Source organism: Alligator sinensis, unplaced genomic scaffold (assembly GCF_000455745.1).
Source record: "Alligator sinensis unplaced genomic scaffold, ASM45574v1 scaffold82_1, whole genome shotgun sequence".
In the NCBI taxonomy this organism is placed as follows: Eukaryota; Metazoa; Chordata; order Crocodylia; family Alligatoridae; genus Alligator; species Alligator sinensis.
Window position 1 is genome coordinate 987,628 of NW_005841860.1, and position 24,706 is coordinate 1,012,333.

Sequence of the window (24,706 nt, forward strand, 5' to 3'; positions counted from 1 at the left end):
GCTTGCATGGAGCCTCTGGTACAGGAGAAGAAGCAAGATAAAGCTAATATGTGAGTAGTCAAAATTAGCTTCCTTTGGGTCAGGACCTGACAAACATGTGTTGCAGGAAGGGTGCAAAAATACTTTGCCTCTCTCCTCTGTGGCTCCTACCTCCCTCTACTTCTGAGCAGAAGATGAAAATCTGTTTCTGAGCATGTCAGAGCAAGGTCATTAAATATATCTGTGACAGAACAGGCAATAAAATCTCCAAAGTACTGGTCTGATGTTTTGCACTGCCCCAGATTTTGACTGATATTAATTCCTACATCTATTGGACCCAATTTCCCTTAAAGATCACCTTTAGGGTACAGACATACAGCACATTTACTTCACTGTAATTTGACTTCACTCCAGGGAAAAAGTGAAAAGTGGAGTGGACACACAGCCTCATACAGGTGTAAGGCACTCTGTTCCCTTGGAAAATGGCCATGTATCCTCTCCCTAGTCAATTTATCCTACAGTAGCTACTTGCTCAATACAAACCAGTATCTCCTTCCTCCTCAGCTATGAATAGACATCTCAACTGTCCCAGAAGAAAGCCTTCTGTCCTGGGATCCTACAGATGTAAAAGTCCACTGTCCTGTTTCAAGTCCTTTTGAAGTATGTGGGATAAGATGTGCTAACACTTTTTCATGAGATGTGGTTCTATGAATCTAAGTTTATTGCAGGTAATCCCAAGGACAGAACAGCTAGGTTGTGTGCTCTCACTGAGGAGAAGCAATTCAGCTTGGAAGGGCAACCAATGTAAATGACTGTGCCAAGCTTGTTTTTTTCCAGGTCAAACACCAGGGCAATTAGGCCCACATCAAATGAGACATTATTTAAAGCCTTAGTGGCCAGGCACTTTATTTGTGCCTACTGCAAGCAGCTAGTTTGGCAGAACTGGCTGCATATCTGCTCCCTATTAAGTAAAATCCAAAGTTTATAGTCTATAGTAATCATGTTGCATAAGTATATCCTAAGCCCTTGAGACTTCAGCACAGAATTTACTGGGAGCCAGAAATGATAAAATAAACTATGGATGAAATCCTAGCCCCAGTGAAATCTGTGGGAAGGCTCTTTTGGCATCAACAAAGCCAGGACCTCACCTTTCTGTTTAGCAAGAGCAACATATGCCCATGCAACTCAGGCAGGGATAGGAAACTTCTTAAATAGAAAAATAAATAAAAGAAAGAAAGAAAAAAAATCACTCCTTAGCACACTAGATAGCTCTCCAGCAGCAAGGAGGATTTTCAAGAAAGAGGTATAGAGACAGTCATCCTAATGACCAAAAAAAAGAAAAAAAAACCCCACAAGCCATCAAGCCAAGACACACTAAACTTACTCTGAGTAAATGATCCAATTCAAAAGTTACCTTCTTTAACAAACATGACTACTAGAAAGATTCATTTTTATTTTATTTTGCAAATCCAAAAGAGACAGAAATTAAAAATTAAAAAGTGCTGCCATTCTTGGGGCAGTTGCATTTTAATTCCAGCAGTTCCTGGAGAGCCACTCTAATTAAAATGCCTCAATATCATGTGTATTCAGCCCCTGTGGGTTTAAAAATGGCCGTGGGATGCTTTATTTGAACACCATTCAACAAGGTTTACATAAAGCGCCCCAGTGGCCATTTTAAACATGCAGGGACTTATACACATGACAGTGGGGCCATGCTGGAGCATTCTAATTAGAACGTGGAGCAGACTTTATTAATCTCATTAGAACGTGAACCAGTACATTTATAGGCAGCCAAAAAGGTGAAAACCTGGATGACCTTGTCTTAAAAGAATAGCTACTATCTTCATTTGGCTGGTTTGGGAGGGTTAGAGCTCTTGGCATCCTTTCACCTCATTCCATTCTAGCTGTATATTACATATTTGTTGTTCCAAGTATAATGTTTATTAGGTATACATGACTCTGGGGATTCATTTACTAATGATTCCACAGTTACAATAGCAACATCATTAGCTTTCATTACAATGTTTATTCAGAGGTTTATTCAAGATTCAGAGGTGTATTTGTACCAGGCTTGTGATTATACCATATTTATATTTTAAGCCATGTATTCTTAGCTGCCAAAGCACTATAGCACCCTCTTACATGAAAATATGGGACACAACAGGTTCATGAAGTCTGAGGTTTCTTGTCAATATGTATGTTAAATGAGGTACTTACTAGCCAAGAAATTGTTTTGTTGCATGAGCTCATGAGCCTTCGCCTCCAATTCCTCAACAGACTCTAAAGGCTGGAAGCGATCCAATAACACACAGGAGGAGATATTTACCATGAGCTGTGACAATAGGTCAATCTGCTCAGTCACTGAGTTGTTGAGCATCTTGTCCATCATAGCCTCTGAGTAAAGTAAACAAATTGAAAACTATTGGTTTCAGTACAGCATGCATAAAACAGAGCCATTCATTGTGCAGTATGAATATACTACAGAAATAGAACATTCTTTGTAAGGAAAGAAAGAATCAACTAAGGAGAGACATTTCAAAACCACCTAGGAAATTAAGAAGTACAAGTAACAAGCTTGTGCTCCTCTACGTTATTTAGGTGCTTTGAAAAAAATCTTTCCCTGAATTCACATTCCATTCCAGAATAATGCTGATATTATGGGTGTCCAATTCCAGAAGGAAGACCCTGTTCATGAAAAAACAGGAGAAGTTTAGATGCTTGACTCAGCTCTGTTGGTACCAATTCCATCTCCTGACGTGTGAGAGTAGCTATACAGAAGAGTAATTCTGGTCTGGTAAAGACAGAAAGTTTCCACACCAGCAAATTTGAAGTTCACATAAGATGTCCTATGAGTCATAGGTGAGAGGGTCATTGTACACTTCAGGTATCGCAGGGTTATCCTTCATCCCCACAGGACACCAGAAACTGCACACAGATCAGCCATTGGCATTCTGGACTTCATATTTTAACAAGTACCTAGGCAAAATTTCCAATTCAAAACCACTTTGACTGTTTTGCTCCAGATCTAGATCTGAGATTCAAGACTGGCCTTCGTCTGCACGCACAATTAACCCAGTTCTCTCAGCCTTTGCCAAAGTTCAGGTCCACATCCATTTTTCTGTGTTTTGTGCTGATCTCCAAGTATAGCTGAGATAATGTTACATTACAAGACAATGTGAAATCAAAACAATTCTTGCTACATTTATGTTGAATAGAAATCTGTGGAGAAATTCTCCCAGATCTACACATGTACTTGATCTTTCATGTTACTTTAGGCAGTCAAGAATAGGTAGGGGAGGTTTGCAAACGTCTTTAGATTTTTCAAGAAACATGCAAGTCTTTGATCCTTATAAATTAAGGTAATAACTAATCTGACTGAGAATGGTGGCAAACACATCAGAACACAGTGAAAAAAAGAGCAGGGATTGCAGGGGGAAGGTAGAGGAGCAACAATGTGCCATGATCTGGAGGGAAGGCAACACTGGCAGGAAAACAGAGGTCAACGAAGACTAGAGAGAAAGTCAAGCTTAACAGATAGTAGATGTACCAGGAAGCAATGGTATGAATTCTTGGATCCAGGGGGAATGTAACTTGGTTGGAAATATCACATGTATCTACCGCTGTTCCTAACAGACTACACAAAGGAAAGATAATGCAACATTCTTTGTTTTATAGCATTCCAAGAACTATGACATTCCTAATACTAATTGGGATAAGTATAAATAGATATATCAACTGAAATTTCTCCACCAGCTGATCTTTATCAGGCCTTAATTTGAATAATACATCAAAAACTAATTTTAAAATTTTCTCTCCCGACTTAATCACTTAAATATTTTAGCTTAAGACATATCAACTAGTTTGCTGCTCTCTTGGAGTATGTTGTAATTAAATATTTCTGTAAGTAAAAGATAATATTTAACAATATACATGACACAGTGTCTACTTATATGGAAATCAAACATTTACATTTATGAACAAATAAAATCTGAAGGAAGTTCCAAAATTTAATCAAATAATAGTTTTAAGAACAGAAAAACACCCCCTAACCTATGATACTTGAAAAACAAAAATTACTAATGAAAAATAGCAAACTTTGCCATGCTGTTTTTGTTTCTTTCTTTGTATTGTGTTCCATATCTTGGCCCTGGTACTACAAAGGTACTGGAAAATGAACTAGGGACAAACAAAGAATCTTGTATCCAAAATAAACACTCCAAGGATCATTAGCTCAAAGCAACCTTCTGGGTCATTATGTCCCATGTCCCACTACTCCAGACAACCACATCATATCATTCCGCTCATATCAGTTTATTAAACTACATCTTAGAACCAGTTTGGTTTTCTTCCCTACTCCTCCTATTGAATGGCTGGTTCTAGACCCTCACTCCTCTGCTGGGTAGGAACCTCCTCTTAAATTCTGGCCTAAAAATCTGCTCATCACCTGTTTACATCTAAATACTCTCTTGCCATCTTAAATACCTCTTTTTACTCCCCAATATTTAATTATCTGTATTTGTAAAGAGCAATCCTACTCCCCTTCTCAGCCTTCATTTTGCTATGCTGAACAATACCAGCTCTTTGTGCTATTACATTTCATCCCATTTTTATTACTCCAACGATGACATTTTAATCTTCTGTATCGATGATGCTTCCCCTGCTTTGTGCCATCAGAGAATTTCATTAGCACTCTCCTATGTTTTTGCATCAGCATCACAAATGAAAACATAAAATAAGACTGGTCCCAGGCAAGGTTCCCTCTAATGTGCACACGTGCGTGGCCATACACAACTAAAAGTGTGGCTGTGCACAGCCTTTTCAAGGCCGCGCACCAGGAGAGGCTGGGGCGGGAGCCTGGTGCTGGCTCTGCTGGCTACGGGGAAGTGCTCCACTCCCCCACATCAGGACCGGGGAGTGGAGCACTTCCCCGGAGGCAGCGGACCCCACACCAGCTCCCCGCCCTAGGCTCCATCCCTGCCTTGCCACAACTTGGGGAGAAGCTGCTGCCTGCCCCAGTGAAGCTCCGCCAGCTCCAGGACACTGGGGGACATGCCCCCGGGGGCTGGCGCGGCCCTGATGCAGGGGAGTGGAGCACTTCCCCAGAGCCAGCAGACCCCACACCAGCCCCCGGCTCTAGCCCCAGCCTCCAGCTCCAGCCTCTGGCCCCAGCCTCTGGCCCCCAGCCTCTCAGCCGCAGCCCCCAGCCTCCTTCAATCAGCGTCCCATGCCAGACCGAGGCAGCACGCTCATGGACCAAGGCAGCGCGCTCACAGACCACTACTCCTTAGAGGGAACTTTGGTCCCAGGACTAATCCTTGAGGAACTCCAGATAAAATCCAGCCCTGATCTCCCTATCAGAACTATCTATTGTTGTCATCTGCATTTTATCCCATTCCATACACATTTGACAGTTTTCATCATACTAATCCTCATCTCCTCCTACATGACTCATAATTCTCTTCCACACCAAATGTTTTTCCAAAGTTCCATAGAGTTACCCCATTTCCATTATCGGTTATCTTATCAAAGGAAGACAATGGGTCTCCTTGACACAGTCTATCTTTGATAAACTAGGCTGCATTCTATCTTATTTTCTCCTTACTGTCGGGAATCAGAGCAGCGGCCGGTCAGCTGCTTGCTGACTCCCGGAGCCGGGCAGTAAACCTTTCACCTCAACAGGCGGGTAGTGATGGATGGAGTGGAATTAACCAGACACAGACACGTGTAGGTTACAGGAGTTTGTTTACTTACGTCGCCTAGATAGTGATGACGACGCAGGCAAGCCTTTGTTCCATTACAGCTTCGGTTACAGAGTTGAGTCTACGCATTCAGGTTACAGCAAAGTAATGACATACGTGGTGATGGAACGCTCGGGCTAGCAAGACTTTTCTACGTCAATATTTTCCGATGACGGGGAGTTTATTGGGAATTGATCAGGTTCCCAAATCTCTCTCTCTGGCAACATGAACACAGGTGTTTCTGCTCAGAAATCCCCAGAGCTCTCCGCCTTGGGCGGAAACCGTTAAACTATTTATAGGCAGAGGTGTTTGACAGAGATACCCAATCATGAACCGTTATATGGAATTTTTAATTTTTTGGCAGGTAGCAGCTCTTTGTCTCTTCAAGTTACAAGGTAGTGGGTTAGGTTTCTCTACCTGTTACGTGTGTGCTACGTGTGAGGAGCTTACGCTTATTTTTTGACCAATTATATATAGTTTTCCCTAGCATTTTATTTCAGCTGACCAATTATCTATAGTTCTCCCTCCGGGTTTTATTGCAGGGATTTATGGCAGGGCTATCCCCTTTCACCCTGACCAGTCTTAAGTTTCATTTCTCGGTTGTGACGTGGGCATAAATTATATACAACTCTTGCTTGGATTTTTTTATCAGGAACTTCTGGACAGAGATTTCTTTAACCCTTAATTGACTGCTGTGTGCATCTCTTGCTAGTGACATGGGCACTGATTAATTTGGTTGTGACACTTACCTCCAAGTCTTTAGAGTGTGTTAAGACTATCCTGTTCTTCCAAACAAACAATTAAAAGAAACAACAACAACAACTTTTGAAACTAAAATGAAGGATTATCTAACCAAGGTGAAATGAAATTTGTAACAGCAAATCATGAGCAAATTTAAGTCAAACGCAAAGCCTGCTAAGGTAATAAGCATGCATTTAGGTATACATACCATATATTTGCAGCTTGCCAACAAATTTTCCCACATCAAGATTCAAGTGACTTTCTACAAAGTTCTTTATAAAACTGTTTTGCAAAGCTTCCTAGAAACAAGAAATATGATTTACAATACAATGCTTATACTATTCACTTGTGCTGGAAGTATATATTGACTCACATTTAACACCCTCTTCAGCCATGGATTTCTCACATGATCTTGGCACAAGTCACTGGGCCACTTTCTAGATGGCAAGTTTTCCATCCACGGCAGGGATGCCCTCAAGCAAGCTGCACTTCCTAAACAGCATTTCATGGAGCACTTCAGGCAGGTTAATTAGCACTGATGAGATATAGGGCCAATTAGACAAACAAAGATAATATGACTGCCTGTGGCACCATTCAAATGTTGTTGCACTGCATCTGGCATACGGGACAGCTCATGAAGACTTGCCTAGTGTGCTCAAGGGTACCACAGTAGTCCTAGTAAATGTACCATGCTGTAAAGGGTGGATCCAGAGAAGATGTGGCAGCACAGTCACACACCCCTGTGGCTGTACTGCACATGAGCTCTCAGCATGGGGTCTGGCTGGAGTCCCTGCTTTCATGTGGCTCTGGAGCCCAGGGGATAAGCACTGCCCCCAGAGCCCGGGGGGAGTGGGGGGGAGGGGGTGAGAGCATCCCTTCCAGGAAGAGGAAGAGATGGTAAGGATGAACAGCAACAGTGTTCACCCCCAGGCTCCAGAGCCAGGCAAAAGTAGGGACTCTGCCCAGACTCCTGCCCCCATCTAGCTGGTGAACTCAGAGTCCACTGCTCATGTGAAGATCCAGCAGCAACTTGCACTGATCAGGCATTAAGCTCAGAGCTCATTACACATGCACGGCAAAACCAAAGTGGGTGGCAGGGTGGCCTCATCCTCCCTGCCCTGTTCCTGGATCTGTTACTGCAGGTGGTCACAGCCTTCATCTTCCTATGATCAGTTCTTGACGTGGGAAATAGAATTAACAATGTTTTCCTACTTCACAGATGTGTTGAGGATAAATTTAAAGAGTGTGTATGTATGCGCATATATACACATACCCACCGCCCCAGAGATTTTAACATGTTTTATACGAAGGGTGGGGCTTTTAAGATCAGCTATGGGTTTCCAGAAAAGGAGAAAATTCTCCATTTGTTCTATACCCAAACATTTCCCAGTGAACTGTTTCTCCAGTAAGTGTTAGAACCCCTGCATAATCTATCATATTTGATATCTTATATATAATAAGGCAGCCATATGTCTCAATTCAAGGAGACTGAAGGTATTATACTTTTTATATAAATATACACACACACATATATATAATTTATATATAAAAATCTTGCCCTATCCAGGAAGTCTCAGAGCAGCTTACAATAAAAGACAAACAACCCACTAGATAAGAAACAAATTCTCCAATTGACACCCTAAATCTTTACAACTCCACTCCACCCTACCCACTTCCATGCCTTTTACCAAGGACAGTGAGCTGTCCAGCCTACTCTAACTGATTCCCTGAATTCCTTTCAAAGTACACAGCAAAGAATTAAGCCATGGGTAGATGCACCATATTACATATGATTCTTCATATTCTATACAATGAGTTATTTCAATTTCCCTCTGTCTTTTTAGACATTTTCTTCTTTCAATATAGCAATAGATACACATACTGGTCATACCACAACCAAGGCTAAAAGGGTCATAGAAAGCCTTTTTTAATGCCCACTATAGGAAATTTGCTTTAAAAAAATCAATTTTCAAATTCAATATTTTAGATTCCAACATATGGCATTAGTGCTCCAGAAGTAGAAGTAATGGAGCCCTAAAATAAGTAGTGCCCTTCACAACAAGGTGCAGTTAAAAAGATTCTACATTACAGTTATTATAACTGACTTCGAAGCACCACTGATTAAAACCTCTTTTATGAGCAATCTAATCCTCAACACTTTACAGCATTTTTGCCTTCAATGGCCACCCCTTATAATTCCTACAAGTCTGGCATAGCCAAAGTATAAAATCTTCAAGACAACAGACTATTCATCCAACAACAGGAAGAATCTAAGACAATTATTCAATGCTAGAGGAACAGATCTTTCAATTACTCTCATGGGTCCAACCCAGCCTCCCTTTTTGTACTTAGGTACAACACAAGTTCCCAATAATATAAGTAGTCTACCATTTGTTGAGAATAGTTTCTCTATAGCAAAAACATTCCGAACTTCAGAAACAAGAGTCTGAATGCTAAACACCCTGGGATTTTGATTATTTTTTCCTATGTCCTTTTAAATTACCTATTAGTATTCAAATGATTTAGAAGACAGCACCAAGAGAACTATTTCTTCTTTATCACAAACTACCTAGCCATTCTGCTTACTCAAAACAGAATGTGCATCATGCATTCTAAACCATAATTGTTTCACAAAGCTGGAAAATAGCCCTGCTTGTACTAAAGGTAATTCTTCTTATATCTAGTCTTGGTTATCTTTGTGTAAGTAATGATTTCTAACAAGTAGTCTAAGCCTGTGGAGACCTGAATCACTAGATAAGACTGCATGTAGTTTTTCTAACCTAGGTAGCCTGTAATTTAAAGAAAATAAAAAGAACACTTCATGATATTTTTCTCGTGTTCCTACCATGGCATTAACTATCTCTCTATATATTTGATACTCATATGGCCCCCATCTCCATAGTGTCTGAGTGTCTTACAATCTTCTATGCATCTTTCCTTATAGCATCCTTGTAAGGAAAGTAAATCCTATAACTCCCATTTCAGAGAAGGACATCTCCATGGCAGTACAAGAAGTCAGGAGAATGCCCACTGGTCTCTTAAATCTTTGGCTTCCACCTTCACTTCAGGACCATTGCTTCTCTTGGGTCTCAGTCTGCTTCTTACAGTGCAGGAGCCCACACATCCATTAGTAAACCCTCCTGTGACTTAGGTGGAATTATTGACAGAGTAATTCACGCTGAATGCTGCCTAAATAACAGCAGCAGACACTTTACAGAAACAGGCCATATCCATGCATAGTGACTAACCACACACACCTAGCGTAGTACGCTTAGACTTCCTTCACCTCTCCTACCCTAAAACAAATTGAATCATGCCTCTACTTTTCTTGTAAGTTCCCTGGGACAGAGACTTTTCTTTCCTTGTTCTGGAGGAAAAAACATAATGTTAAAGCAACTTATTAGTTACCATTATTAATAATAAAAAGGGTAATATTCCACGGAGAAAAGGCACATTGATATTCTGTGTTTTTTATCTCAATGTCTTCATTTCATTTGTTCAGTTTCAGAGAAAAAGAACTAAGTGTTCATTTCACAAAAGCATCCTGGGATCAGCAAGCTGCATGCATGATCACAAGCAGCATTCCTTAATTGAATCTTAATTAACAATTCTATCGTTGATGTATGAGCCACAACAGAATCCTATTTATTTGCCAAAAGCTTAATAGCTCTGCAAATCTTAGAGAGTAAAACATGGCAAAATTACACTTTAGTGAGTTAAAAGCATGATTGTGAGACCTGGAAATATGCAGAAGGAGAACTATTAACAAGGTGCTTTGTTTATATACTCACTGCTTTTGCTTATCAGTACTGCATTTTACATTTTCCCCATCAGCCCTCTGGAAACATCAATTACATGAACCATTGGGAGATGCAGATGAGCATTAAGGAAGTTCCATCTATTATTTTATTCCTTAAAATCTTGCCAATTGCCTTAGATATTGCTTGCCACTGTCCTATTCATTATATTTTCAGTATTATATAGGAATTCTGGAGATGGGTAGTATCACTTTCTTAAATACTTTTTAAAGTACTTTTTAGTAACAACCTTACAGGTTTGATAAGCTGCAGTACAACCCCACTGTTACACAGACACTTTCTTCAGTACCCCTATTACAGAAACTTTCTCCATAACTATGCAGGCAGACGACTCCTATATTTTAAAATCTATATATGCACTAACTGTACCACATGGGACTACCACATCTCTGCAACTGCTGCTCCTGAAAGTAGAGCTTCTGTACATTCCTGAGCATATTCCTAGCTCTAGATCCATGATTTCTGTTGCATACAAGCATTTGTTTTTAGCGGTGGTAAACTTCCACCACTAGTAATGATTCCAGGAGAAGGAGCCATACAGGCATTCAGCCAGCAACCTTCCCACCCCTGTTCCTGGTGCCTTCCTGAGACTTGGGTGATCCCAGTCTGGGAAAAGCTTGAGAAGCAGTGGCTGCTCCAGTCTTCCTGTTCCTGCTGTGTAGAACAGGCATGGAGTTTCCTTCAACGCTCTCTCCACTCAGTTCCCAGGCACCAAGCAGAAATAGTAGTGACAAAGTGCCCTGCCCACTCTTCACACTAGAGTCCCCAGTGTGTGAGGACCCAGCAGGGAGCAGCTAGCAGCTGCTTCTCACCTCAGCCTACAAGAAATGAGGAGCAGCTGTCTCCTGTGCCTTCTCCAAACCAGCATAACCCCTGTCTCTGGAAGGCACAGGAGATTTTGCCCATAGCTGAACTTCTCCTGGTCCCCAGGAGGAGTAAAGCTACAGGGAAGTGTACAAATATTTGTTCTCCTGTGAAAAACTCACCAAGAAGCCACTTCTGCCAGGTGAAGGTTGGGTTATTTTTCTCCTGGAGCTGCCATTTTTGATCGAGAAGAAACAATGAGAAAGTATGTATACTTGTGGTTTCTAACAGGAGAATGGTGGTTCTCCCGATAGAAATGTAACACTTGTATGTGGCCTCCTACACAGGCACCTCTACTGTTCAATTGTAGTTTCTATTGTTAATATTAGAAACTAGGTAGTTGCCCATAATTCACCAACCTGAAGTTGACTAAGCATGAAGAAATTTTCGCCATGTTTAAACATCTTGGACATCCTGAGCCATGTCTTTGCATAAGTCTTCAGATTCTCCACAAAACTGAATGTGTGATTAGCCTAAAACAGAAAAGAACCAAAGTGAAATGAAAGTTGAACCCATAAATCCCATGGAAACAGGAGTAATTTGGATGCTTCGAGTCCTTCTGTAACATCTTTGCATTTCAGTTTTGACTATCAGCAGTGTGCACATCTGTGTCTTCTTTCATCCTCAAAAAAACCTGAAAATAATTTATTTGGTATTCAAAGACTGAAATTAATAAAAGAAAAAGCGTCCTCCAGTGTATGTTTTCTGCCTGAAAAAAAAAACCACAATTTCTTTTTATACAGCATCTGTACACAAGGTAACATAATGTGCTTTAGAAAGCAAGATGGTGAAAAACAAAGAGAAGTTCTCAAATGAAAGCCTGCATTGATCACAGCACCACCTGTATGGGAAGAGAGAAGGTAGTTTCGGGATTCAATTTTCAATTCATGTAACCTGATAGGGACCTTACGGTGGGTATCTACTACAGACCACCCAACCAGGGGGAAGAGCTAGACCAGGACTTCTCCAGTCAGCTTATGGAGGCAGTTAGGTCAAGGGATGTTATTGTCATGGGTGACCTAAACTACCCAGACATTTGCTGGGAGGAGCAGACAGCCAGGTCTGACCGCTCGCATAGGTTCCTGGCTGTATTACAGGACCTTCACCTTATCCAGGAAGTGCACAGCCCCACTAGGGGTAACGCCTTGCTGGACCTGGTCCTGGCCATAGGGGATGACCTGGTGAGGGGACTGCAGGTCCTTGACCACCTGGGCAATAGTGATCATCACCTGCTGGATTTCACTATCCAACGCAGGGTGTCTAGGGATCACACCAAGGCTAAAGCCCTTGACTTCAGAAGGGCCAACTTCAATGAGCTTAGGAGACTAGTGAGGGAAGAACTAAGGGCCCAGAAGGTAGAGGAGATGGGAGCCCATGAGGGATGGTCATACCTTAAGGGGGAGATCCTCCGAGCAAGAAGAGGGCACCAGGCAATGTAGGGCCCCTGCAAGACACAAACGGTAATCTGGTGGCCATGCCAGACAAGAAAGCTGATATTTTTAACAGTTTTTTTGCCTCTGTTTTCTTGAACAGGGACCGTGATATCCCACCTACCAGAGGTAGGGACAATCTTGGGGATAGCTCTATCAAGCCTTCAGTCAGTGCAGATGTAGTTAGGGATCTTCTGGAAGGGCTAGACATTTTTAAATCTGCAGGTCCAGATCCCCTCCACCCAAGGGTGTTGAGGGAGCTGGCAGGGGTCATTGCGGAGCCCTTGACCCGGCTGTATGAGCATTCGTGGTCATCTGGCCAGGTGCCAGGGAATTGGAAACTGGCTAATGTTGTCCCTATTTTTAAGAAGGGGAGGAAGGAGGACCCAAGTAATTATAGGCCAGTAAGCCTCACATCGGTGCTCAGGAAGCTCTTGGAGAGAATCATCAAGGAGCATATCTGTGCGGGGCCTGCAAGGGAGATCATGTTCAGGGGCAATCAGCATGGGTTCACCAAAGGCAGGTCCTGCCTGACCAACCTGATTGCCTTTTACGACTGAGTAACTAAATCCTTAGATGATGGTGTCTGTGTGGACAGTCTTTCTGGACTTTAAGAAGGCCTTTGACACTGTCTCTCACCCCATCCTTATCAATAAATTAAATGACTATGGCATTGATGCCTGCACAGTTGGATGGGTAAAAAATTGGCTGATGGGGTGCACCCAGAGAGTAGTGGTGGATGGGTTGTACTCAACCTGGCAAGATGTGAGCAGTGGGGTACCCCAGGGCTCGGTCCTCGGGCCTTCAGTTTAACATCTTCATCAGCGACTTGGACGAGGGGGTGGAAAGCACGCTTTCCAAGTTTGCTGATGACACTAAGATGTGGGGGGAGGTGGGCACACTTGAAAGGAGAGAGAGGCTGCAACTAGATTGGGACAGACTACAAAAGCGGGCAGATGAGAATAGGATGGGGTTCAACATAGACAAATGCAGGATGCTGCACCTTGGGAGAAGGAATCCACAGCATACATACAGGCTAGGGAGTTCCCTTCTTGGAAACACAGAGGCGGAAAGGGATCTTGGAGTCATTATGGAGAGGGTTCAGAGGAGGGCCACCCACTTGGTGAGAGGGCAGCAGGACAGGCCCTATGAGGAGAGACTGAAGGACCTGAACCTGTTCAGCCTCAGCAAGAAGAGGCTAAGGGGGGACCTGGTGGCTGCCTACAAGCTCATCAGGGGGAATCAATAGCAAATAGGCAGAGCTCTTTTCTCCCCAGCACCACCTGGGGTGACAAGGAACAATGGTCATAAGCTGATGGAGAATAGGTTTAGGTTGGAGATCAGAAGGCAATGTTTTACAGTTAGGGTGGCCAAAATCTGGAACCAACTTCCCAGGGAGGTGGTCCTTGCCCCTACCTTGGGCAAATTCAAGAGGAGGTTGGACGATCACCTGTCTGGGGTCTTGTGAACCCAGCATTCACTCCTGCCTGTGGCAGGGGGTCAGGCTAGATGATCTAGCTACTATGAAACTATGATAGGACTGGTGCTGCCTGAGAATGGGATATCTGGCAAAGTTTGTCAGAGATTCCTTGCTCCTTCTCCTGGCCCATCAGAAAAGGAAGAGTCAAGGACAATGTTTTATGATTGAATCATCAGAGGACAAGTCAAGTCCATTTCCTTCTGCACTCATCCAACAATGGGTCTGAACTATAAAATACCAAATAGCACTGTTTGGGGTCAGGCTAGATGATCTGTTCAGGTCCCTCCTGACCCTAGCTACTACAAAACTATGAAATAAGTTACATTCAGGAAAATGTTTTTTTCCAGAAAAGTTTGTACTATAATTGGTGATATTCACCAACCAAAGTGGTTTGTCCAAATACTAGAATGACATACAAGACGAAATGAATGAAATTCGATTGCATAAAATACAAGCAGGGTTAATAAAAGCAAATTCTTTCAACTGAAAGTTCTTCAGTTGTAGACAACTGAGAACAAGAGGCATCCAAGTGTACCAGATGATTAGAGGAGGTGTTATTGTGCTGCAGTGATAAAAAGGGGAAAATGCAATTCTATCTGTAAACAGTTAAGATGTTTCCATCAGTAACACCTGATGGAAGACGTTACTGTAAGACAGAAAGAACAGTATTAAAACTATCGCACAATTTCCTGGTCAGACCTCAGGTCAGTACCAAAGAAACATACACTGATCTGATCACCCTTATTCAAGAAAGGATAAATTTAATCTGGAACAAGGTGCAGAGAAGGGCTGCTAGGATGATCAAGGGAATGGAGAGCAGAATCAGAAGAAAGGAGGCAATGAGAATTTACAGGTTTAAGCTGTGCAAAAAGAAGGCTAAGAATCTAGTAGTAAACCATGGGAGCAAATGCCAAAAGGGGAGAGAAGAGCTATTAAAGCTAAGAGTGCATTTTGTGCAAGAACAAGTGGGTACTAAGTGGTCACAGATATTTCTGACTGGAAATTAGAATACATTTTTAACCATATATAGCGTAATCATATTGGCAGCATAAAAACCCTAACTACCTTTACATTAGCATGCAATACCTTTCTGAAATGTTGTGAGCTATCAGGATGCATAGAAACTATCCTGAAACCATGTGTCTCTCAAAGAGCAAGTTTCCTCAGACTTCCTCAACTGAATCCAAAACATCAACCACCTACCTGAAAAGACCTTGCAACCATGGATATCACCACCTTGTATATTAACATCCCAAACCATGAAGGCACTACTACCTGCCTAAAATACCTTTAAGAATATGGAGTAGACTTAGATTTGGAACAATATGTTGCACAAATCATCCACTTTAACCTCACCCACAAAAACTTCTCTTTCAACAATTGTGACTTCCTCCAAACCATGGGCATAGCTATAGGCACAAAGATGGTCCTTCAATATGCCAATCTCTTCAAAAGCCACCTTGAGGGGAAAAAAATCTTAAAATTGCACCAAACCTGTACTATACCTGAATTATATAGATGATATTTTCATCATCTGGACTGAACATCCAGACTCACTGATTTCTACCACAGGTTTAACAACCATCATCCACCAATCAAAATTTCTCTGGAATACTCCTACACTAACATCAACTTTCTAAATACTGCAAGCCATACCGAGGATGACACCCTGCAAATCACTATATTCTGGAAATCCACAGCCCACCACACCCATGTCCACTGTTCTGTGCCTGGCTTCCTGTGATTACAGGCCTAACAAAGAACGTCTTGCATTTGAAAGCTTGTCTAACCTTTAAGCTAACTACATACTTGGTCCAATAGAAGGTATCACCCTAAGAAATCTTTGCCTCTCACAACCTTATGAAAGGTATTATATGATGGAAGAAATTCTACCCCATGGTCAGATTGATAAAGACTGTGGGGGTTTTTGACTCTCTCTCAAGATCTCTTGAGCATATATTGACAACATTGTATAGAAGCAGCACATTGGCCACGGTGGTTACTCTGCTTTACCTATGGCAGGTTAGGATGTTTGGTCTGTGTTGTGTCAGGGTTGTTGGTAGTCTTATGTGGAGTTTAGTTTATGGTTTGTACGGGATGGTTTGTTTAGGGATGATCCTGCCTCGGGCAGGGGGTTGGACTAGATGACCTCTGGAGATCCTGTCCAGCCCTACTTCTCTATGGTTCTATGCGTTGTCTACAATAACAGGGGACATAAATTTATACCAATGCCCAAGAAGAGCAATTTCAACACAAGCAAAAAATAATAATAACAACAACTAATAATTTTAGAGCCAGTCAGAAAATTCCATTTCTTTTCCACAAGGGAACACATGGGGTAAATGCGTTTTGATTCTTAAACAATCCAGAAACAGTCCAAATTTTGATGTTTCTTGTGAAAAAAGCATTTTAAAAACTAATTCAAAAACATCAAAATATGTTTTTATATTTTAAAACAATATGAGATATCTCATAATAAAATAGAATTTAAAGAGCAAAATCAACTGAAGATTAAATAAATCAACTAAAAACTTTATAAAGGACTGGCTTAAACTTTTTTTTCCAAATTAATGAAACTATCAAATGATAAAACATTACCAAAATGCTGAAACATTTCATTCAAATTGATGCATTCCAATGAAATTTCTCTTTGCAATGGAAATGTTTTGAGCCATATGTCTCAGAAGACTCACCATGGGAATAAAGTAAAACTTTGTTGTTGGATAGCAGATAGTTCAAAATATCAGTTTGCATCAAAATTTCACAAATGCCTCAACTGTGAGTGAACTAGCTTGTGGATACCCATACTAATTTGTGCATATGCAAATTAACATGTGTTTCATTTTAAATCCATTTATTTCAAAGTCAGTGTTTTTCAGTCCCCTGAATTTTAAATTAACAATGCTTTATTGTACATGGGGGGAGGGGGTCAAGGTGATTTACTGTCAGGTAAGAGACATGTAAACGAGTTGAAGATAAACTGGTAAACAGAATTCGGAATCTGATGCAGACAAAGAAATCAAAAGGTGAATTTGATGAGGAAGTAGTTACAAATGGCATAAACAGAGAGAGGAGACTGTCATGAGTTATATCACATGGCTTTATCACTGATCAAAGCCTCAATATCATATAAACCAAACATTTGTGATATAAAAGCTTGTCCAAATTTGATTAGACTGCAATAAAAAATATTCTTGTTGCAGTTAGTGATTTAAGCTCACTTTGGAAACGTTTGTACCTGGAAATACAAATAGGTACTATCTGAAGTATTATATTCAATGGCCCATTGTGTTCAAAAAGAGCATTCTTTTCATCATAAGAATAGAATACACAAGGGAATTATTATAAAAGATGCATATCACCTTCTAAGTCACAATGTTGTTGATTCTTGAGCTAGCACAAAAAGAAAAATAAAAGGATTGGTACAATTAAAGATGAAACTTTGAAAGATAATTGAGAGCCAACTAGAATTTAGGTTGTTACTTAGGAAAGAAAAGGGAGGAGTACAGTCTGTGTGATCTTGATAATTTTTTTCTTATGAAATCTGCCCCCTCAATGTCTCTGGTGACTACTGAATGTTAGGATGTTAGGATGTATTCAATACCAATGAAATAATTCCTTTTCCTCTGCCAGTACACATTTATATGTACAAGCAAGTACAAATAGTTCTTCGTGCATGGCTTTGGCAATTATCTTTCCCTTGGTTCTGTTAACAAGAAGCAAGCAGACATTTGAATGTAATTTGCAAAAATTTGACAAAGGTTAATAAAGCTAATGAACATCAGTTTAATATAGCTGTATGTGTGCATAACACCAAACAAGGGCTTGTCTACACATACGCTTTAGGGGAAATTCTTTATACTACCAATAGCTCAAATAAGCACATGATAAAATATAGTTACGGTATAGCAAATATAGACTGGACAATAGCTGAACAAACAGCTAGGGGGAAAGAAATCAGGACAAATCCTGTGAAGAACTGCAGCCAAATAGCTTGTGTTCCAGTCCTGTACCTTAACCATAAGGTTATGCTCCTCTTCTGTAAACAGCTGTCTCTTATTTATGCTGGGACCAAACTATTAAGAAACTTGTCACTCAATGTTAGAAAACACAGTGAAATCTATTTTGGTTCAGTTAATTGTTTAGTTGTCATAGTTGCTTCTGGGAGTCAGAGTTCTTCATTATCATAATTTATGATCCAGTATTGATCTCAAGGTAGAAATGTAAAATATTATTCTCTAACAGATATGAGTTTACTGTATGGAGTTGTAAATTGGTAAAGGACTCGATTTATTCTAATACTTCCTATCAAAAGTACAGAGCTTTGGCACAGACCTATATTTACAGTGTCTTTTGTAGAGTTAAGCTTTCAACATTTTTCAGTGGTTATCTACAGGAGTTACATGCCTGAGAGAACAACAACCTTGAGTGACCCTGTCTCTCTGCTGGGATTGCAGGACGTTGTAAGGTGGTGCCTGGCAGTAAATTCTGTTCCCCTAGCAGGAGCAATATTGCTTAATAGCAGTATTAAGGTTTTAAAGAGGGGTCACCTTTGGCCCTTATTTTCCCTTCCAAGGCAAGAAATTCTTCTGCTAGATGCTGCAAAAGCTCCATTGCTACCAACGTGGTATATGTGGGGTGGAATGTTTGTCCCTCAGATAGATCTGAACTATCAAATCCCAAAGGTTCAGGTTCTACAGCTGTTTCAGTTGGATTAAGCTTATGGAAGTGATATGCGGAGAACTGTCCAGCTGGATCGCTCTCGCTCTCTCTCTCTAGGTATCAGTCTGAAGTGTGACTTGTCCAACATACCTTCAAGATGAGCCTTAATAACCATATCTCAGTTCCTTCAATTCTCTTTTCCATAGATGGCGATATTGTCCAGCATTCTGATGCACACATGAGGACTGGTATAACATAGCAATCCAAAACGCTTAACTTCATCCTCATAGAAATTTTACTATTTGTCAGTATCTTTTTCATTTTCAATGTCTTTTTCCATCACTATTCTCCATTTTATTTCATGATCACATTTACTATCTGATGTTATCCAGCTTTCAAAGCAGTTAAATTTATTGACCTGCCTTATCTTTTCCTTTTCCACTTTGATGTTGCATACAGGAATGATCTTCTTTGTAATTATTGTGCATTGTTTTTCTACAGTTGATACTTAGACCCTTCTTAGTTTAACTAACAGCTTCATCCAAAATTCCTTCCAGCTTCTCTTCTCTTGCTATAGATCTCAGGGTGGGCTTTTATTTTGCCTTCATCAGAAGCACTGGGAAAGGCTAGAGATTTTGACTGGATGTGTCAGTGCTCCCTCCGGGACTAAAACCCAGAGGTTCCTAGTTAGCAAGCCTTACCCCTCCACTGAGAATCAGACCGATCACCACATTTGCTATCAGGAAGGAATTTTACCCCATTATCAGATAGATCAGGGGTAGGCAATTATTCATAGAATTCTAATATTATAAAAGCCTCAATCTGTCTGTCTGTCCGCAAAGCTTTACTTGCGCTCTGATTGGCTGACAAACAGCCAATCAGAATGTGAAAAAGCATTCCGACAGGTAGCAACGTGCCACCATGATGGCAGGGACACAGAGGACAGAGTTGGGAGGCAAGGCCAGCTCCAGTGGCCTTGCCCCCCGCCTGCCCTGCTCCCTGGAGGTGACAGCAATGGCCTCACCACCCTGTTTCATGCACAGGGCAGGAGGCTGCTCCATGCAGGTAGAGACCGGAGCTGGCCTCGCCTCCCCCACTTTGCTCCTTGGAGGTGATGACGGTGATGTTGGCGTGGGGTGGGGGTGGGGAGAGCGTGGTTAGGATGCTGTGGGGGGGCAAGGCCACTGGCGCTGGCCTCAGACTGCCCCCCTTCTGTCATTACTGCCTGCAGGGCTAACCCAGCAGCAGAGGGGGGGAGGAGTGGACCCAACGCAATGGCCGTAGTGGTGGTGGGGGAAGGGGAGAAGTGGGCCAAGGCCTGATGTGGGGGGGGAGTGGGCCCACTGCAATGATGAGGGGGAGCGGTGGGCCTAGCCTGATGCAGCCCGGTGCAGCAGTGGCTGGGGGAGAAGAAGCACAGGTCTCCTCTTCCCCTCAGGCCCAGGCCCACTCCTCCCCCATCCCCCCTTCTGTCTCCCCACCGCCGCTGGGTCCGCCCAAGGCTGCTGCTCCCCCCATCTTCAGGCCTAGAGTGCCTGTTTGCGCACACTGTTTGCTCAGCTCTCTAAGGGGCTGGAATAAGTAGGAGCTGAGGTGCAGCGTGATCCTTCTCAGCTCCACTCAGCTGCCCCCAGCACCAAATGCCCACCCACTGCTGGCCCCTCCTACCTCCCAGCTCCACGCTGGGGGATTGGGTCAGGGTCCTCCTGAGGGTCCACCAGGGTCCTGGGCTCACAGGAGCACAATGGGTTTTCACCCATGTATTTCATGCTGGAGCTGGACCTGAATACTGCTTTGGCCATTGAGGGCCCTTTTTAAAATCCTGCAGACTCTGACGTCATGCAGGTTGGTGCATGCCCAGTTAGATCGGGGTGAGCAATTATTTGGGCCCAAGGGCCACATGGGAAGTTTTGATGAGATGTCATAAGCTAGGTGAGTACTCTCTCCTCCTGCCCCCCAACAACAACTCACCAAAATTCCCTATGGGGCTGCAGGCAGGTGGAGAGCAGTATTCAGGAGTGAAAGAGGCACATGAGGCTGGGATCATGGGGCCAGGTCACCAGGCAGTGACAGTTCTGGACTGAGGCTTGGGGCCTACTCCCTATACACCCCTGCCCTGGAGGGCAGGGGAAGGGGTTTAGGGAGGTATGTGCATGTGTGTGTTCGGGTGGGGGTGCTGCCTTGGCACGAGGTCTCCAGAGCCTGCCATGGGTGAGAGGAAGGAAGGGAGGCAAGGGGACACATGCAACAGAGCTCACCCAGTCGGTGTGGTCTACAGTTCCCTTGCAGCGCTCCAAATGGGTCTGAGCCCCTGCCCACTTGTATCAGGGCAGCCTGTGCTGCACTCCTGCCACTGCCCACAGCCCAGCTGGGCCAGGTGCTGTTCTGCTTACCCTGCCTCCAGCAGTAGCTCCTGCTCCTGCCCAGGCCAAGACAGCAGCCAGAAGCTGAAGCCCCATGTGCTGGGGCAGGAGCTGCCTGACTGAAGCTGACTGAAGCTGCATACCTGCCCAGAGTGGCACAGCACAGCAGAGACAGCAGTGTCTTCCAGTGGAGCTGTTTCCAGTGCAGGTGCAGCCAGCCAGATGCTGCTCTGAACCCCCTGCCTCCAGCAACAGCTCCTACTCCTGTCCCTGCCCCTGCTGAGCCACACCACTTCTGGCAAGCAGGTGAGTGGGAAGCTTCAGCCAGGTGGCTCCTACTCCAGCATGCAAGGCTCCAGCTGCAGCTCCACCTTCAACCAGAAGGTGGCTGGGAGCTGGAGTCAGAGCCCCCGGGGCAGAACCTGCCGAGCTGAAACTGCCTGCCCGCTCACCCAGAGCAATGCAGCGCATCAGGGGCAGGAGTTGCCCCTGGAGGTCGGGGGAGCACAGCAGCATCCAGCTATATCCGTACCAGAAGCTGCATAGGCTGTCTGAGGCTGGGCTGTGGCTGTTGGCAGAAGCCAGCATAGGCTGTCCGGTGCAAGCTGAGCACCATGGGGGCTGCCACAGGCTAGATCCAGTCACCTGGCAGGCCGGATTCAGCCTATGGGCCATATTTTACCCACCCCTGAGTTACATCGTGTGATGTGTAGAGTTATGCTCGCTGTTCCCAGGTTGCAAAACAGAAAGCAGGGTTTTGGTTCTTCCCATGCTTCTGTACTTTGTTGGTTGTTGTCACATGAGGCTGGGAAGGATTTTTTCCTCATTGTCAGATACTTATGGACTGTGGGAGGTTTTTGCTTTCTTCTGACTTCCCTGAATATCTTGAGTACCTTTCAACAACCTTGCAGCAGCAGGTTGTCCCGCTGTTTTACCTGTAGCAGATTAGGGTGCCTTTGGCGTCTTTGGACAATGCTTTTCTTTTCTGTGGTGATACTATTTTTCTACTAGTTTATGTTAAGGAAAATATTAAATATGGTCTTATTCCAAATTGAAGACCCAGGTAAGTCTTCCTTCATTAGAACATAACATAGAAAGTGCAGAATACAGAGCTTGGAGATCTGCATGGATGCTTTGTGGTTACTGCACCATTAAGACCTGGAAAATTGTGAATGGAAATTACCATGGAGACAGAAGTAGAAGTAGTAGTGCCTGGCCAATGAACACAGATATATTACAGCCAGGACTAGTGTTCTCAGGTGCATATAAACTTAGAAAATATAAACCCACATGCTGCTGGGGTTTTGGCTGTAGCCATGTTGATCTAAGGACATAGGCATGCAAGTTTCTTTGGGTAGATGTGATATCTTTTATTAGACCAACTGAGTAGTTCAGGAAAAGTTTTTTGCAAGGTTTTGGGCATAAGCTCCTTCTTTAGGCATAGGAAGTCTCTGCTGTTCTGACATCTCCAAGGAATGAAAGAAAGCTTCATTTCTTGGAATGAAAGAAATGAAGGAATGAAAGAAAGCTTTAGCTTCTTTCATTCCTTGGAGATCTCAGAATAGCATAGGCTCCCTATGCCTGAAGAAGGGTGCTTGTGCCTGAAAGCTTGCAAATATCTTTTATTAGACCAACTGAGTAGTTGGAAAAAAGTTATCACATCTACCCAAAGAAGCTTACCAACCCACATGCTGAAAATTCAACCAAGTTAGGTGTTTGCCTCTGACTGAATTGTTTTGGAAACTATTGTCCGTAACTGTTCAACCATTTCTGAGATTAAGACTGGGGAAAATCTGTCCAAATTATGCATATACAACTGCATATGGAGAGAGAGAGACAGAGAGAGAGAGGGGGGGGGGGGGGGGGGAAACTTTTTGTTTGAGAGATTTTGCTCCCTGACATTTTAGAAAAAGAAATGTACAGGGAGGTTGGACCTGTAAAAATCTTTCCCCAATTTAGTCAAGTGTTGAAGAACTAGAGTTTGCACATACTCAGCAGACAGCTACTCCAGCTTTGCAGCTGAAAATGAGGCAAGAGTCCAGCAGTGGTGTGGGAGGAAGAGGCAGCACCACCACACTGAGCTTGGCTGTAGAGATGATGAAAATGGAGACTGTGGGCAAAGGCAATATTACTTGGTAGGTGACCACAGAATTAGTGACTATAAATCACAACCTGTGTTCATCAAGGGAATGAATTACAGTGGAACAAACCACCTCAGTTCTGGCATTTCATGACTTTTGAGTGACTGACTTTGAAACCTTAATCAAGTTCTTTCAAAGAAGTCTGTTCAGTCCCTGTGAAGTCAGTTTGCATGTCTATAATAATGTATGTACAAGGATCCTTAAATTATGCAGACCCACCTCTCTCATTTTCTTTACACAGCTGTTCTGAGCCAATTAAACAGTAGCTAAATTAAGAGGTAAGAATTTATTTTTTTTAATGTGGAGACATGGCGGAAAATCCCTTAAAGTTTTCCACTTTTTTTTAATAGACCATTTTTCCCTAAAATCAATATGAATCCATTTGCAGCAACACATGTAACTTAGTTCCCCCTGGGCTGGAAAGCACTTGATTAAGGCTAGATATTTGAATTCCACTGGAAGTCACTCTGTATCCTTGGATTCAACAAGCACAATACAAACCTCCTACTTTTATGAACAGGAAAAGCTAGGAATGTCTTTTTGAAGGTGCTTGACACCTGTGAAAGTATTTGATCCTAATATAATTTTGCATCATAAAGAGAGTCCATTCTCATGTGTTTCTTACAAATGTCAAATTTCACAGGACAATTCAATTAAAAGTTGTAGAAATAGAATTTCCTTTTTGTGTTATGACATTTTGATATTTACAATGATTAAAATAAGGCAGGAATCTTAAGAGCAAATAAATTTGTCAAACTACTGTTCTTTTACCTTTACATTATATTGTTGTTGTAATAGTCAGAACATATGCACCAATTAGACATACCTACAAATCTCTCTCATGCAGCTATAATCTTTTTAATATAACACTTTTTAAACCATCATTCTAAAAGCAGATGAAATCATAACATGGCATGACAGAAGTTTTGCATCTGATAAGCCAATAAGAAATCCAAAAACACACATATGCTTTCTGATGTCCTTAACTGTGATCCAAAAATTGACAATAGTTGAATGTAGTGAAATTAGCATAATGCTATTTACCTACTACATGTATAAACTAATTGATCAGCATTAATCTCCACCTCACAATTGCTGACTTTCGGTGCCATTACAGGTTACCTTAAACCGTTGTAAAACCATGGGAAGTTAGACGGTGTTAAAGTTAGATTCATTTCAGAGCAGCCACCGGTTAAAGCTTAATACTATGTCTGACCTTTACAACTGTAACTTGCCACTAGATGGTCTGGTGAGCAGAGGTGTAGCAAGGACCCAGGACTCTATCCCTCTATCCCTGGGACAGTGAAGCCCCAGGGGTTAAGCACCGCAAGAGTATGAAGCCCAGGCAAGCACGTTTCCCTGGGCACCATGCTCTCACTACCCAGTAGCTCTGCTCCAGTACATTGCTGCCAGAGGTTAACCGTGACAACAGCATGGACCCCAGGCTCTCACCATGTTCTGCAGCCCTTTCTCCCCTGCCCCCACAAGGA

The 24,706-nt window shown here is 42.6% G+C and overlaps 1 protein-coding gene across 1 annotated transcript in view; it reads right to left on the reverse strand.

Moving 5' to 3' along the window:
• The window catches only part of ABCA13 (ATP binding cassette subfamily A member 13), a 351,606-nt gene that overhangs the window by 203,504 nt on the left and 123,396 nt on the right, over positions 1-24,706 (reverse strand). Inside the window, exons 29-31 of the mRNA XM_014524731.2 lie at positions 11,500-11,613; positions 6,667-6,757; positions 2,197-2,373 (exon numbers count right to left, since the gene is read on the reverse strand). Of these exons, the coding sequence (XP_014380217.1) occupies positions 2,197-2,373; positions 6,667-6,757; positions 11,500-11,613 (382 nt within the window). The remainder of the gene's footprint in view (positions 1-2,196; positions 2,374-6,666; positions 6,758-11,499; positions 11,614-24,706) is intronic.